General features: G+C 41.0%; 1 protein-coding gene across 2 annotated transcripts in view; it reads right to left on the reverse strand.

Moving 5' to 3' along the window:
- TMEM87B (transmembrane protein 87B) overlaps nucleotides 1-17,185 on the reverse strand; it is a 52,160-nt gene that overhangs the window by 10,876 nt on the left and 24,099 nt on the right. The window contains exons 9-15 of one of the 2 annotated variants that reach the window (XM_004770991.3): nucleotides 16,744-16,843; nucleotides 12,153-12,246; nucleotides 6,767-6,838; nucleotides 4,965-5,073; nucleotides 4,823-4,881; nucleotides 4,404-4,507; nucleotides 2,521-2,594 (exon numbers count right to left, since the gene is read on the reverse strand). In XM_004770991.3, coding sequence (XP_004771048.1) covers nucleotides 2,521-2,594; nucleotides 4,404-4,507; nucleotides 4,823-4,881; nucleotides 4,965-5,073; nucleotides 6,767-6,838; nucleotides 12,153-12,246; nucleotides 16,744-16,843 — 612 coding nt within the window. Of the gene's footprint in view, nucleotides 1-2,520; nucleotides 2,595-4,403; nucleotides 4,508-4,822; nucleotides 4,882-4,964; nucleotides 5,074-6,766; nucleotides 6,839-10,557; nucleotides 10,630-12,152; nucleotides 12,247-16,743; nucleotides 16,844-17,185 lie in introns of both variants that reach the window. The other variant, XM_004770990.3, reaches the window with a different exon arrangement.

Below are 17,185 nucleotides of genomic sequence, written 5' to 3' on the forward strand. Positions count from 1 at the left end.
CCTGATGCAGGGCTCGATCCCAGGACCCTGGGATCATGACCTGAGCCAAAGGCAGAAGCTTAATGACTGAGCCACCCAGGTGCCCCTGAACTCTATTTTGAAACACTACTGTGTTTCTCCATCCTTCTGCCAATATCACACTATCTTGATCAGTAGAACTTGAAATTTTTTTAAGTCTTGAAATTACTATAAGTCTATTAATTTTATTTATTTAGATAGAATTTCCACACTATAAAATGCACCATCTTGAAGTGTACAATTCGGTAGATTTCAGGACAACCATCACCACTAATTTCAGAAGATTTTCTGGATGCCTAGGTGGCTCAGTCAGTTATGCATCTGCCTTCTCCTCAGGTCATGCATGACCCCAGGGTCCTAGGATCGAGTCCCACATCGGGCTCCTTGCTCAGAGGGGAGACTGCTTCTCCCTTTGCCTCTCCCTCTGCTTCTCCCCTCGCTCCTGCTCTCTCTTACTGACAAATAAATAATCTTTAAATGGTACCTTTTTAAAAAGATTTTTTCTTTATTTGACAGAGAATGAAAGAAAGCCCAAGAAGTGGGGAGAAGCAGGCAGAAGGAGAGGGAGAAGCAGGCTTCCTACTGAGTAGCTCGATCCCATAATCCTTAGGTCATAATCTAAGCCAAAGGCAGACTTGACCCACTGAGCCACCCAGGTGCCCCAATAAATAAAATCTTAAAAGAAAGAAAGAAACAAAAAAAAAGGATTTTCATTACCCTAAAAAGAAACCACATGTCTATTAATCTGTCACTATGGATTTACCTTTTTTTTTTTTTTTTTAATAATGTTTCTTTTATTTTTTAAAACATTTTATTTATATATTTTACAGAAAGAGAGATCAAAAGCAGGCAGAGAGGCAGGTGCGAGGGAGGGGGGCGGTGGAGGGGGAGCAGGCTCTCCACCAAGCAGAGCCCAATGTGGAGGTTGATTCCAGGACCTTGAGACTATGATGTGAGCCGAAGGCAGAAGCTTAACCTACTGAGCCACCCAGGCGCCCCTCTATGGATTTACCTTTTATGGACTTATCATTTAACTGGAATCATACAATTTGTGATCTGTAGGATTGGCTTCTTTCACTTAGTATAATGTTTTCAAGATTTGCCCATGTTGTAATTACAAGAATGTTCGGGTTCTTCTAGGTCCTCTTCTTTTTCATACATATTTTAAAATCAGATTAACTGGGGCGCCTGGATGCCACAGTCAGTTGAGCATCTGACTCTTGATTTTAGCTCAGGCCATGCATGATCTCAGGGTCCTGGGATCAAGCCCCATGTCACGCTCCATGCTCAGTGGGGTGCCTGCTTAACATTCTTTTCTCCCTCTGCCCCACCCCCATGCTCTCTCAGTCTTCCTTTCTAAAATAAATTTGAAAAAAAATTTTCTCTAAAATAAATAAATAAAATCTTTTTTTTTTTTTTAAAGATTTTATTTATTTATTTGACAGACAGAGACCACAAGTAGGCAGAGAAGCAGAGGAGGAAGCAGGCTCCCCACCAGGCAGAGAGCCTCATGTGGGGCTCGATCCCAGGACCCTGGGATCATGACCTGAGCTGAAGGCAAAGGCTTTAACCCACTGAGCTACCCAGGCACCTCAAATAAATAAAATCTTAAAAAAAATAATTAACCATTATTTTTAACATTAACTGTTTTTTAACATTAACCATAACACATTAACCACTTTTTGTTTTTTTTTTTAAGGTCAGTTAGAATTATGATTGGGATTGCACTGATTCTACTCATCAGATTGTGGTACTGACTGCTTAATAATATTGAGAGTTACAATTCATAAACACATTATAGCTCTACACTTACTTATTCTCAGCAACTGAATTATGTATTGATGTTGCCTTAACAAATGTTTCAAGTACTATGGTAAAATTAATATAATGAGGGGTGCCTGGGTGGCTTAGTGGGTTACAGCCTCTGCCTTCAGCTCAGGTCATGATCCCAGGGTCCCAGGATCGAGTCCCGCATCAGGCTCTCCTGCCTCCCCCCGACCCCGCTTGCCTCTCTGCCTACTTGTGATTTCTTTCTGCCAAATAAATAAATAAAATTTTAATAAAATAAAATTATAAAGTGCTATGTAGAAATTAATTGAAAGATGAAAACAGCACTAAAACTGTAATTAGAAATGCTATGGGAATGAACAGATATCTATAATTCTGAAAAGCAAGAAGAGATGATTCAAGAAAATTTAGCAATCCTCATTAAGAAGAAGATTATTAGGAGCTAAGCAAAATGTAATCTAAATTACTAGTGTGGAACAGTATACCTACTTTAATATTTAGACTTTAAAAGCAAACAGGTAACAAACATTCAAACTACATTAATGATCATGAAAATTTTATTACTGACTTCCTTTTGTGGCTATCTACCATAAAAGGGCTTTGGGCAGATATATTTTTAAGATTATTTTAATAGGAAAAAAAAATGTATCTGACTTTGCATCATAAGTAAAGGTACAACACAACGGTCATTTAATAAGAAAACATGTCACTTACTTAAATTTTCAGATGGTACCATAAATTCTTCAATTTCATCATCAGAATCATCGATTAACGGCATGAAGGCATATCTACATCAGAAACAAGGAGTAGTTTTACTAGTACATTTAAACCTGTTCGGTTTTTCAGTTGATATCTAAAAGCATCATTACATACAAAAATATTTACATTTTTAAAATTTCTTATAAACTCAAATAATGAATATTTAACTATTTTTACTCTCAAATTAGGAAAGATTATTAGCAATGCAACAGTGAAGCTGGAGCTCCAAGCCCTGCGGGTGAAAGTGTAACTGGTAAGATCTTTCTGGAAAGCAGATCTTCAATGTTCAGGGAAGGGAACTTCACGCTCTACATTTTTTCTCCCTGTCAGGTTTACCCTCCCTGCCTACTACTTGTAAACTTAACTCCTAACAAAAAGTAAATTGCTAATCTTACTGGTGAAAATAAAGTGTACTGACTGAGCCACATTTGCTAGGTCAAAAATATATTCAGAAAGCATTGCTGATAATAACAGTAATCCTAGAAGCAAAGTGCCTAATAAGTAGGGACTGCTTCTATAAATTAGGCTACATTTATATCATGGAATGCTAAAGAGCCATTAAAAATAATGTGGGAGATCGAGGGAGAGCTGGCTGGCTCCATCAGTAGAGCATGCCACTCTCAACTTCAGGGTCATAAGCTGAAGCCCCACACTGGGCATGGAGCCTACTTAAAAAAAAAAAAAAATGGGGTAGATCTGTACAAGATATGAAAAGATGCATCTTAAACAAGAAGGTGAAGAGCAGTGTGTATGCGTATGTATGTATTTCTGCATAATTATTATATACTTTTACAAAAAAGATGTATCTATTTATTAGAGAGAGAGAGAGAGAGAGTGTGTGTGTGTGTGTGCGCGCGCGTGCATGCACGCATGCACACACTTGCACAATGGGGTGGGGCAAAGGAGAGAGTAGACTTGGCACTGAGTTTGAAACCTGACTCAGGGTTTGATCTCATGACCCTGAGATCATGACCTGAGTCAAAACCAAGAGTTGGACGCCTAGGTGTGCCACCCAGGTGTCCCAATTACTATGTACTTTTAAAAAGAGAGGGAGAGTGGGGCACCAGGGTGGCTCAGTGGGTTAAAGCCTCTACCTTCGGCTCAGGTCATGATCCCCGAGTCCTGGGGTAGAGTTCCGCATTGGAACCCCTTCTCTGCTCAGTAGGGAGCCTGCTTCCTCCTCTCTCTCTGCCTGCCTCTCTGCCTACTTGTGATCTCCGTCAAATAAATAAATAAAATCTTAAAAAAAAAAGAGAGAGAGAGAGAGAAACACACACACAGTACATACTTTTCAGTTCCCTAGAAGGGCATTCAAGAAACTTCACAGCCCTTTCCCTGGGGAAGAGGAGTGAGGTGAGGGCAGATGGGCTTTCCCATCACATGCAGCCAATGGAACAAACTGAACATACGACTCAAGCTCCTTCTGATATTGGCCCCACTTTTCCTTTTCAGCTTTACTTCCCTCCAATGTAAGCAGTATTAACCAAAATCAAATGTCTCAATGACCACCAAGGTATGCCACGTTTTCTGCCACTACCTCAGAAAATGTACATTTTTTCTCAGCTCAGCTTTTCATGGTTCTGCTTCTTTCCTTGAGGAAGATGCTGCCTTTCAAGGAGGCTTCCTCATCCCTCTTCGGTCTTCCCCCGGACTTCCTAGTTTATACAAATCTTATTTCACTGTCTTGCATTATGTCCGTCTCCCTACTTGACTGTGTACTCCTTTAAAAGCGAGGACTACTTCCTCAGTTTCTATAATAAATAAATGGGCTTTTATTTGAACACAGGAGCAGTGATCAACAAATGCTTGCCAAACTTCCATTTTCCTATGTTAGGTACCTCTGATTGTTTGCTGATGGTCTCCACAAAAACATTATTACAATAAGGATAAGTGAAAAAAGGAAGCTCCAAAACGCATCATCAACCCAGCGTTCCATCCAATCCTATAAGGACAGTTCAAACATGAAATGTTTAATTTTTTAATAAACACAGATAGATTTCCCATTCAAATAGTGTACAATGACAAACATGAATGAAATCTTTCTAACCAGTCCATCTTCCAAATCAGTACTTTTTTTTTAAGAAAATAAAAACTAAGAAGAGCTCTTTATCAAATTAACATGAATGCCTACTTCAACCTTTTAACTAATCAGATAAATAAAACCCTAACACAAATTATATACTAGAGCATCATAAAGAACTTCCTAAAATAGTATAATTAAAAATGAAAACTGTTCAAGTAGGAAGATTATACTTACTGATTGACATTTTGCAATTCTAAATGTCTTGGTCGTCCACACCATAAACACTATAGAAGCTGAAACACACCAAAGAAGTCACCTTTGAAGGAACATTTAATACTGAAATAATTTATTATAATAAGAAAATTAATTAGCTTACCCAGTACAGCAAAGATCAGAGTATTTGTAAAGTGCCTGTATAAAGAAAATTTCACTGTGTTCTTTCTTAGTCTTAGAGTCTTCATAGTTTGTGCCAAACTTATAAATATGTGCAAAAAGTTAAGGAAAGACATTTTAAATAGTAACAGTTTAAAAACAAAATAAGAATCTCCTACTACATTTCTAAAATTAGTACTGGTAAATATAGTTCTTGTAAAAACACAAAAAATATTATTTTAGCCAGTATTTGTATGACCACGATACTGATTTTATCACAAATCTTGCTTTACATTTTACCAATGTCTGAACTAACTAAATTCTGGGGAATACAAAAGGCAAGAAACCCTATGATGTTCTCCTTCAATGCCCAGCTCCCAAAATACAGGACAGAGCAGTATATACACTAAACAACCAGCCCTCTTCCCCCTTAGGCCAGTGACTCTTACAGATCACATTATGACATGCCCTTAGGCTTGTGCCTTTGTCTCTGTTTCTTATTTTGTTCTTTCCAGTCTACTCTCTTTTTATCCTCTGAATGACCATAAGTAAGAAGGGAGGTCCTCTATCAATTCCACTGTATAAATTGAAAAATGAAATATGTTAAATAAAACAAATCTGGACTTGGGTCAGGAAAGAGATTACTGCAACAGGCAGAGGTTTACTGCCATGGGGAGGATTTTCTAACTCTTAAGATCTGCAAAAGTCCCACAGGTCAGGCCAGATAGGGCTTTGTTTTTGTAGGGAGGGTAAACAAGACTGGAAAGCAGGTATGGGGAAGTGGGTGGCATGACTGGCCAGCTGCTCAGGGAGTCCCTTTCCCTGAGGTGTGCAGATTCTCAAGAGGGGCCACTGAGGACGGCTGTGGTGGACGAAGGCTCAGGGACCTAGGGAGGGAGACCGCTTAGTCTGGTCCAGGGAAGGAGACTGCTTAGTTTGGCCCGATTGGTCAGTGGGGAAACAGGTCTGGCCTTGTCACTAATAACAAGGGGCATCTGGGAGTCTCATGTAAGTCCTATTGGACTTATGTCTCCTTTATGTTCTTTGGAGTAAGCCTTTTCCTGGAACATGAAAGGGTGAGGGCTTTCTTAACCTGGGCTGTTTTCCAGGAGCACTGGGTTCAGGTAAAGCTCAAAACTGTCAAGAATGAAGAATCAAAAAGAGGCTTCTCCACTGATTCCTTGGCAATGAAGCCGGGATCCAAGCCAGGGCTCTCTTTGTAAATGGGAGTTGCTTCTTCTGGAGCACATCACTAGGTTTGTTCCTGAACCGTATGCCAAAAACAACAGAGTGGAGCAAAAGAACAGAAGCGGCAAACTTTGTATTTATGCCTATTTTAAATTTCAAATACTTCATGAATCAGAAACTTCATGGTAGTACTCACAAAACTGCTATTTAGTCTTTCTAAATGACTAGTGAGTTACAAAAGAAGATCAATTTCTAAAATAACACAATATAACCAATTAAGGCTACTGTCAGAATTTACAAAAATGTAAATATGCTGTATTCATTTAACATTATCAAGAGAAATACCTTTTTTCAAAATTCTTGACTGAAATAAATTTTCTATGTTAAAAATAAGGTCACACTGAATAATTCAAAAGCATTTCTGAGAAGCCGAGGAATAAAAAGATCAGAAGCAAATTCAAAACTGCCTAAACCTCCCCTTACCAGGACCACCGTTAAATTTAAGTAAAGCTTAAATCATTTCTCCCCTTAAAGGAAAGTGGTGACAAAAGCAAACAGGCCTGGTTATCCTGAGGTGAGAAGCAACAGGAACGTGCTGTTGCAGTAGGAAAAGGATATCCACCAGCACAAGCCAGAGTCAAGGAGAGAGAGAGGGAGACTGGCCAGAAGCACAAGATCAGAGTCACTTGCCTGCAGCAAAACAGCACAAAATTAAAACAAGCAGGAAAAAAAGAGGAAGGGGGCTTCATGAGAAAAGCAATGGCTTTGATTTTTTTCAGGTTATTTCTAGTTTTACTTCAGAACCGAACAGTTACAGGATAGCTATGTTAGATTCATCGAGCAAAGCAGAGTCGTCACGCAAGCGCTCAGTTCTGTATGTAGACCTGCTTCTTTTGCTTGCCATTTGTAATAATTTAAAAAAATCTACTCTCTGTCAAATAGCCATCTCAAAGCAAACATAGAAAAATCAGGTGCCAGCTGAAATGGACAAAGTTTCTTCATCTCACCATGAAGCATTAAACAAGATAATTTTAATTTCTAGATTTCTTTATAACTCTTATTTCAAACTGCTTTATTAAAAATATGGATCATTAAGCAAACTAAATTTTTTCCTTGTTTCTCTTATCTCCCCATTCCAATTTGGTGCATTATGTGTTGGAACAGTCCAAAGTTAACACTGTCCATAAAGGTGATAAATTACCCTCATTCAAATCTCGATGGAATTGGGCCTTTAGAGCTGCTTGTCTTTGGAAGTTCCTGCCAAGCTGCATTACTATTTTTTCCCAGTAAACTACCTTGTGGATGGTTAAGAACAAATCTTTGAAAAACGTATCAGTAAATTACCAGGAAAAAAGATAATACAGATTTTTTTAAATGCCAGGTCTATAGCTCAGTTAGTTGACTGAAAAACATACTCGCTAACTTCTTAAAGGTTCCAAACATATACTTTTGGAGACAATTCTAGATTAAGCAGATTATCTTAAGCTCACTTTCTAAATGCCCAATGACAGAAGGGAGGAAGTGAAGATCTGGAGTTTGCAATGCTGAAACTAGCAGCTAGGTTCATCTTCCACGATTTTGCCCATCCTGCTGGCACTTAAGTTCATCCTACCAGCCCCTTCTCCTCCGGTCAGCCAAGTATTCCTAACGAGTGATGCGGCTGCGGCAGAACAGGAACCACGGCCCCTGGGGATTAGCTCTCATGGCCAGAGCACAGTTATGGGCAGAACTGAGCAATGTAGTTCACCTTTTTTAATAGCTCAATGTCTTTGAATGTGTTTTCATGTGGAAAATATAAAAATTACACTACTGTAAGCTTAGTATCATTCTTGGAAAGGATGTATTTAAGTATAATTTTTTTTCAACAAACATGGATTCTAAACTAGTAGCTCTGATTTTTAAGCAAGTTTGGTCAGAAACAACTCTTTAAATCAGGTATTATTTCTTAACTAGATACTCTTCAGACAGCAGGGAATCCACAGATATAATTTTGTGGACATTTTTAAATGCCTCACTGCAAGCAAAACTTTTGTAGGGTGTGTGTTTCTAATCTTGTGAAAAGAGGCTCCCCAGCTTTCATTCAACTTTCAAAGGCATCTTTGGTCCCAGTACCCAAACAAGGCTAAGAACCACTGCTTTAGAGAGTAGGGATGGTAAATTAAAAGGCTTTTTTCTTTTGTTCTTAACTTGGAAGCATACTAAAAATTTACAAACAGGGAGTTTAAAGAGCAGACACACTGGGTTTGGAAGAAATCACCCACAGGGGACTCAAAAAGGCCATGTATGTTAGCATGCCTGCAGAAAGGAGAGCTTCCTTGCAGAGGAGGAACACAGGCAAACTCAAGCCCTCTGGCCTTCCAACAAGAGGTAAAGATGAGAAAATGGAAAGAAATTACAAGGAAACAAAAGAACAGTTAATATTAAAAGCAAAAAGACAAGTATCAAAGACAATGGAAACAAACAAAAAACTTGGTAAAAATAAAATCTATCTATAGGAAAGAGTTTCAAAGAGGATGTAAATGCAGAAGAAAGAGATAAAAATAATGTTCTGGGATATGCGTAACACTGCATTCTGCTCTGACCAGGTCACAGTTTCTTTAGAGTTCCTCCCATTTCCCTGAATGCGAATTAGAGGGCCCTGCCTCGGAGTTGAACAGACTCCACTGGAGTCACTGAAGCAGTGAGGAGGGTCCTCAAGGTTACTTTGCGTCTAAAACTTCTCCTGTAGTAACATGGTGTCTGCCTCACCAGCATCACTGAGGCTGCTCTCTTGCTGTCCCATTGTGACTTCCGGAATGACCAAAGCCACGTATACCCTGGCAGTTCATCTCTCTGTAGTACTGGCCACTGCTGACCACCCCTCTTTACCCAGGTGTTTCTTCCATGCATGTTTCTACCCCCATTGGGCACCATCCTGGTCCTCTCCTCTCTCACTGGTCTATGTGTTCTTGGGTCACTTCCATGGGCTGCAACCTTCTTTCACATGAAGATGACCTCCAATATTCATCACCAGTTCCAATTCCTTTTACAAACCCAGACAGGGATTTCCAACTCTCTGCTTAACACTAATGCCTTAGGCGGCTCACATTTCATCCATTATGGTCCCTTCCCTAAGTTCATTACCTTAGGGATGGCAACACTGTCCCCAGCCTCCCACTGAGACAGCAAGACCTCTCTAGAGCTCTCTCCCTTCTTTTCCCACCCATTTCTACTAAGTTTATCATCTGGAGTCTTTTTTCCATTCCCTCTGCCCTATTTTTAACCCTCACCATCTCTTTTTTGGACAATTGCAAATGACTCTTTATCAGACTTCCTATCTCTAGACTCTAGGATCTCCTTTTCCAGGTCATTTTTACATTTTTATTTATATAAGATTTTAAATTACTTCTATATCCAATGTGGGGTACGGACTTACAACCCTGAGATCCAGAGTTACATGTTCTTGGGGCACCAGGGTGGCTAAGTTGGTTAAGTATCTGCCTTTGGCTCAGGTCATGATCGTAGGGTCCTGGCATCAAGTCCTGCATCAGGCTCCCTGCTCAATGGAGAGCCTGTTTCTCCCTCTGTTCCTCTCCCTGCCTGTGCTCACTCCCTCTGTCAAATAAATAAAATCTTAAAAAAAAAAAAAAAAAGAGTTGCGCACACTTCCAACTGAGCCTGCCAGGTGCCCCTTCCAGGTCATTTTTAAATGTCATTCTTGAGTTCTTTCTAACACAGATTTCATCATGCTGCTCACCTGGGCAGCTTTGATTTCCTTTTCTTTCTCCCCACAGAAAGAACATGAGACTCTTGAGCACGTCATTCTATCTTTCCCTTCTGGCCCCGCCTTCCATGGTTCTCCCACAGACATCCACTTATAGGTAAGCTACTCTGGGACTTTCTATCACTGCCCCCATATTTTCATGCTTCCAACTATTTGTTCCCCTCTATTCTTCCCAGGATGCCTTTCCCCCAATTCTTTTCCCAGTTAACCCAATCTGTTCTCTTGGTCACAATTTAATGTCACCACCTCTGTGAAGTCTTCCCTGGCTTTTGCACTACAATTACTTTCTCTTTCCTTTTGTTTGCATAGCACCTCTTTAAAATGACAATTACTATTGCTATATTGCTTTAAGTTATATGTTTGTCTTCCCTCCCAGAGTGTGAATTCCTTAAACACAGGGACAATAGCTTTTCCTTCTCTGCGTCCTCAGCACAGGGCACACAGTGAGTACTTAAGTTTGCTGAACTAACAGAAAAAATAAAAGATATTCTTTTTTGGGGGAATGATTGCTTTTTCACCTTTAACTAAATTCCTATACTGAGGTTAAAAATAATGTATACCTACATTTCTATTATTGTAAATACAAACTGAAAGTAACCTGATTTTAATGATACAGCAAACTACTTTAGGACATGGTAAAGGATATGAACCATACAAAAATGGAGTCAATAACTGCCAAAATAATGTCACCAAAAATAACAGCTAAATGGTTAGAACCCTGAAAGATAAAAATGGAGGAAAAACCTGAATGTAAACATTTCACTGTATCATAGAAATTATATGAAAAAGAAAAACCATTTAGTTCATCTCATCCCTTTACAAAAACCACATAAAAGTTTTATTCCTAGTAAAATTTGTGTCTAAGCATATGGAAATTTTTGTTTTGGCAGCAACATCTACCTATTCAATCACAATGTAAAACTGTATTATGAAATGGCAAGTAAAACATGTCATGTCCCCCGCCCCACTTAGGTCAATTTCAATCTCTCCCTTCTCCACACCAAACCTACAGCCACAGCCACTAATGAAGTGGGCTCCTGATTTTTCCTACTATCTGTGAAGGGACATGAAAAAAAGAAAGAAAAGGAAGTGTGGAATGGTAAAAACAAACCACAGGTGAGACACTCTGATCACAAGTTGACAGAAAATCATATTTAAAAATTATATTGAAAATGTTGGCTATGTAAAATTTTAAAGAAATACTGTGTGTGTGTGTGTGTGTGTGTATCTGTATGTGGGATATTTATCTTTTTTCTTTCTAGCAAAGACTAGTTCCTGTAAATTATATACACAAATGCGAAGCTTTCACTAGTCTGTACAAGTAAAAATAAATGTACCTTTCAAAGAGTCAAAGATGGAAAGCACAGGTGTATTTAATATAGAAGGCAGATGTATCAAAGATAACAGAAAGAAGGAGAACGAGGCTTTTAACAAATTGAACAAATGGCCTGCTTCAAGATCAAAATATGTGAAGTAAACAATCTGCAAGATAAGATTCATTCTTATGCAGTGATCTGATTCACACATCTAGTCCAAAAAACATTTTGGGTAAAAACTACTAGGTCCTTTGAATAAAGGAAAATATAATAAGCTGATTAATCACTCAGTTGTCAACCATACTATTAAGAAAAACGGAGAGCTAGAAATCTAGGGGTTTTCCCAGATATAAATGTTCTGCCTCCTCTTAGAGAGTAAAGCATTGTGGCCCACATAGCCTGAGTCATTTCCCCCTGGATGCTAACTTTTCGTGGTTCTTCCAAGAAGAGAGTCCACTGAATCCCCACACACTGAGTCCCCAAGAGCCGGAGAATACTTATAACCAAATGAGACTTCAGAGTGATGTGCTGTAATGTCTGCATGTGTGATGGGTACAGTTAATTCTATTCACTTCCACATGTTCAGACCAAGGGTTAAGGAAGAAATGAATGCATTCAAACTTCATAGTGACAAAGACAAATGTTCTTTATAAAGAATAACTGTGAGCGTTTTTGAAATGGAAACAATTCCTGAGCTGACATCAAGTGGTGCCTTCATAATCAGTCAGACTTTAAGAAGTGCTCTGTCTGGACTTTCAGGAAGTATTTAAAAAGGGAAATATTCCTTAGAGGGAACAGAAAAACTCAAATTGGGCCTTTTTCATAAATGTCCTATCTTTAAAAGTTCAAATCAGAGGATAGAAAGTAAAGCCATATTTCATAGCAATAACAAAAAGGGATGGAAGTGGAATTACGCGGTTTTTACCCCAATAACTCTCATCACGCCTTCAATAGCTGCGAAGATAAAGTAAAGAATCCCCAGTCCGACCACCCGGTGCATGACTGTTCCTAAACGGGGCCTGGAATGAGAAAGAGGAAACAGGAAAAAAAGAAAAAGAAAAAGCATCAGTAAGTAAAATGCATCTGAATATAGTAAATGGTCCCATTTCCAACATAGAGAAGTCATCATCTAGTCAGATCAGTCTGCCCCCTGCATCCAGCCTATGCTTCCTCAGTTTAAAAAAAAAAAAAGTCTATTTCCCAGGAACAGGGCACAAACAGGCTTAGGAGAAACAGGCCTCCTGCTCTAGGACTAGAAGCTGTTCTGATGCCCACAAAGCAACACGCTGAGGCCGCCCAGGTGCCAGAGGATTAGCATAACCAGGTACTCACTGCACCGTCTGGAAGAGGGGCTTGAGGAAACCTAGGAGGCTAAGAGCCAACTTGTAAGTGTCCCTGGCAGAAACAGTAACTTAATTCTTTCATGAACATTACTTAAAAACTGTTCTGGTATATGTTTTGTTAGATAATCCACTGTTTTTCTGACTTGGGCAGAAAAAGAACAGGAGTATTAGGCGATTGAATTCTATTCCCTTTCTTCTCTCAATCCCAAAACAAGAGGGCTAACACACTGTAGCTTCCATTCTTTACACTGAAAAAATTAAACTAACATTTTTGGTTCTTTAAAAATATCGATGATTTGGGGCACCTGGGTGGCTCAGTGGGTTAAGCCGCTGCCTTCGGCTCAGGTCATGATCTCAGGGTCCTGGGATCGAGTCCCGCATCAGGCTCTCTGCTCAGCAGGGAGCCTGCTTCCTCCTCTCTCTCTCTCTGCCTGCCTCTCTGCCTACTTGTGATCTCTCTGTCAAATAAATAATAAAATATTTTAAAAAAATATATCAATGATTTGGGAAAATGCAAAGACAGTGATTTTTGTGATGAGCAATTTGAAAACAGAACTGAAATTTCATGAAATATGCAAATTAGAGCACAAACATTTCAGCTCAAAAACCCTCTGGCCAAAGTAATTCGAAGAAAAAACTAATTTTGGAAAAATACTTAATGTAGTCACTTTAAAACAAAATCCAACTAAAAATTCAACTAATAGCCACAGCTTAGATTTAAGACTCTGTATCTGATTTAGTTCACCTAAATTCTGACTCATTACAGTCCCCTAACTGGAACCTTCCACCTGCGAGAACCATGAGTGCTCTAAAGTTCATAACTAGAACTGTGGGTTATATAAGATTCCACACGAAGACTCTGTGTTCTGTATACTGTATTAAGGTCAAAAACAAACAATCTCCCAAGACCCCAAAAAGCATTTGAGAAGGAATCTCAATAAATACCCAATGGAAAGGTTTCCTGGCCAAAATCTTCCTAACTACATCAATCTCAAGCTCACAAGTATATGTGTGTGCATTCAGTGCATATTTACGGAGGGCCTACTATGTGCCAGGAACTACAATGGGGCCTTAAGCAGCAGGACACAAGACAGGCAAAGCTCCAACTCCACAGAAGTCACACTGAAGTGGGGGGAAGAGACAACAAATCCTAATATATGCATCAAGCAGTGCTGTAAGAGGGGTGAGGGTCCAAGTGACCGAGGAGGGTGTGTACCCCATTGCGAATCCCAACAGCGCTAGCCCTCCTGGGAGAGGACGGTGAGCAGAGGCCAAGAGTGAGGAAGCAAATCATGCTCAGGATCCAGGGGAAGACACTTACAGGCAGAGGCCTTTATCGCACCGTGGTGGAAGTGTCTGTTGTGTTTAAGGAACAGCAACAGCAATAAAGCCAGCAGGACAGGGCAGTGTTCAAAAAGGGAGAATGGCAGGAGGTGAAGTCAGCCATCTAAGAAACCACAGAAGGGAATTGGGTTTATTTGGTAAGATGGGTGCAAAAGTAATGAGATCTTCGTTATGTTTAAAAAGGATCATCTTGGCGGATGCTGTGTCTAAAAAGACTGACCGGAGACCAGGGCAGATGCAGGGGAAACCAGTTAGGAGGGTACTCGAGTCATCTAGGGAGAGACGATGGTGTTTGGAACCAGGGTGGTGGCTATAGGAAGGAGGGGTGGGTTCACTCTGGGTATGCCCTGACATCAGAGCCAAGAAACTGGATTAGCGTGCCCCAGGGATGTGAGTCGCTGGAACAGAGGTCTGGGGCCTGAGCCTGGAGGACTTCAGTGCTGGAGTTCAGGAAGACAGAGTCTGGCAGGGAAGCTGGGGAGGAGGAGCCAGGGCTCCAAGACTCAAACTGCCACAGGGCCCTTGCACAAAGGCTAAGCAAGGCCATGTGGTTTGGCAACAGAGGTCCAGGTGACTGACAAGAGCAGTCTCAATGAAGTGGAGGCAAAAACCTCATTAGGGTATATTCAGAGGAAAATGAGGGGAGTTGAAGTGGCAAGTACAGACAATGCATCTGAGAAACGATGCTGCACAGGGATGAATAGAAATGAAGGGGGAGGGCGCCTGGGTGGCTCAGTGGGTTAAAGCCTCTGCTTTCCGCTCAGGTCATGATCCCAGGGTCCTGGGATCGAGCCCCACATCAGGCTCTCTGCTCACCGGGGAGCCTGCTTCCCCCCTCTCTCTCTACCTGCTTCTCTGCCTACTTGTGATCTCTCTCTGTCAAATAAATAAATAAAATCTTTAAAAAAAAAAAAAAAGAAATGAAGGGGAGCAGAGGAAAGGGCCAGCTGGGATGGGGGGAGGTTTGCTTTGGAAGATGACCAAAATAACAACATGCTGATGGCAGTGATGCCCCTCAAGAAAACGGATGACCCTGGAGGAAACACAGCCGGCTGCTGGAGCAGCCACTGAACACATGAGAGGTGACAGGATCCAGACACAAGGGCAGGGGCAGGACTTAACCACTGCCTTTCAAGAGGAGGAAAACGCTAAACATGGTCCAGATGTGGGGGGACGGCACAGATCTGGTGGCAGGTATGCACTGAACTCCCTTCTGATGGCTTCCATTTCCTTGGGGAGTAAAGAACCAAGATCAGCTAAGGACATGGGTAGGGAGTCCGAGGCTAGAGGGGAGAGAAGGGGATAAAACAGTCTTCTGTAGAGTGGGAAAGGGACTGCCAACTGGCAAGAGGATCTAGAAACTGCCAGGGGCACTAAGGCACACTTAAGAGTTCTGGATTATGAAGAAGGGAAATGAGCCCACACTGTGGTCAGGCAGATTCTGCTGCTCCGGTATGAGCCTGAGGCTCAAGGGAGACCAACAAGGAGGAAGGCAGAGGGCTTTGGGTGTACGTGGGCATTCAGCACCCTACAGGATCGATGAAGGATGGCAGGTCAACAGGCCAGAAGCCACACTAGGATCAAAGAATGAAGTGACCTGATCTGATAGGAAAAGTAAATGGGAAACAGAGAAGATGACAGTTGAAAAGAGGCTTAACATTTGCAATGATAAAGAGGGTACAGTTAAATATAATAATAAAGTCTAGAAAGTGGGAGTGGAATCATAATTGAGGTGAGGGGACAGCTGAGGTGGCGAGGTGAGATCGGGTTACTCACAGGAGCGCCCACACGGATACGAAATCACAGGGAATTCTGGCACAGAGGGAAGCGCTGAGAAACAGAGAGAAGCAAATACTCGGAGAGTTAAGGGATGAGGGCAGAAATCTGGAACTTGAAAGGCAACTGCAGTAGGAAGATAAAGCAGGTGCTCCAATTTGAAAGCTTGAGCTTCTGGGAATTGGAGAGTTTTAAAGGAGAACGGTCCAAACAAAAGGGCAGCGAGGAGAAAGAGGACAAGCTCTTCCATGGTCACTCCCAGGGACTCATGGGCATGGGAGAGAAAAGATGGGGCCCAAGAGGGTCTGGAAGAAGCAGGGTCCTGCCTGGATGGCCAGGTTTTAGTCTGAATTCTGCTGACCTGTTTAGTCCTCTCTCCCTTACAATACTCAAATACAATTGCAAAAGCATAATTTGGGGTGACTGGGTGGCTTAGCGTCTGACTCTTGATCTCAGCTCAGGTCTTGATCTCGAGGTCATGAGTTCAAGCCCCACGTGGGGCTCCATGCACGGAGCTCCATGCTCCAAAAAAAGCATAACTATGTGGCTAGGAAAAAGAAAATGGTTTGAACTTTAAGAATCATTTAAAATTTTCCTATCCTTAAAGGTGATGACTTATTCATCTAACTATAAAAAGCCACTGGAGGGGCGCCTGGGTGACTCAGTGGGTTAAGCCTCTGATCTCAGGGTCTTAGGATCTAGCCCCACATCGGGCTCTCTGCTCAGCAGGGAGCCTGCTTCCCCCTCTCTCTCTGCCTGTCTCTCTGACTACTTGTGATCTTTCTCTTTCTGTCAAATAAATAAATAAATAAATAAAATCTTTAAAAAAAAAAAAAAGAAAAAGCTACTGAAATTCAAATTCCAGATCTTTATCTGAGGACAGTGTAAAGTGGTGACGTACATGGAAATCCCTTAAAAACACGTTCTTGCAGGTGTTTCCCTACGGGGTTTGTAGAATGATACTGAGATGTGTCCAGTTTCACAGACTCATAATGTAGATGGCAGGAGTCACAAGACTGGAAGCTTGTATCTTTCCAACATGCCAGTACTTACTTCACAATGCCGTAGCCCAGACTCACAATGATCACGAGGAGGCGAGCCAATGTCCTTTTAACTGCAGATATCAACTCTGCAAATATCAATAAACCTTGGGCTGTGGAGAGGAAAGAAAAGAATTCATTCTGTATACATCTAGAGGCCTGCCACAAAAATTCTAAATATATACTGTGTATAACTACATTCGGACCCCAGATGAACTGGCCATATTTGCTTTAAAGGTCAACTAATCCATCTGATGTTTGAAAGCCTCAGTGGAGGGGAATTTGTTACTCCTGGAGAATTCACTGACCCCGTATTTGCCAGCACTATCAGGCACTGCTTGCATACATCAATCTAAAAGCTGTCTCCCTCAATTTCCCTCTGTTTTTTGTTCTTCCCATGAGACTACGAAGAACTACATCACTCTTTCTGTCCTGTGTATATTTGAAAACCATAA

The sequence above is a fragment of the Mustela putorius genome, unplaced genomic scaffold (assembly GCF_011764305.1).
Source record: "Mustela putorius furo isolate JIRA1106 unplaced genomic scaffold, ASM1176430v1.1 tig00000281_pilon_pilon_pilon, whole genome shotgun sequence".
NCBI lineage: Eukaryota > Metazoa > Chordata > Mammalia > Carnivora > Mustelidae > Mustela > Mustela putorius.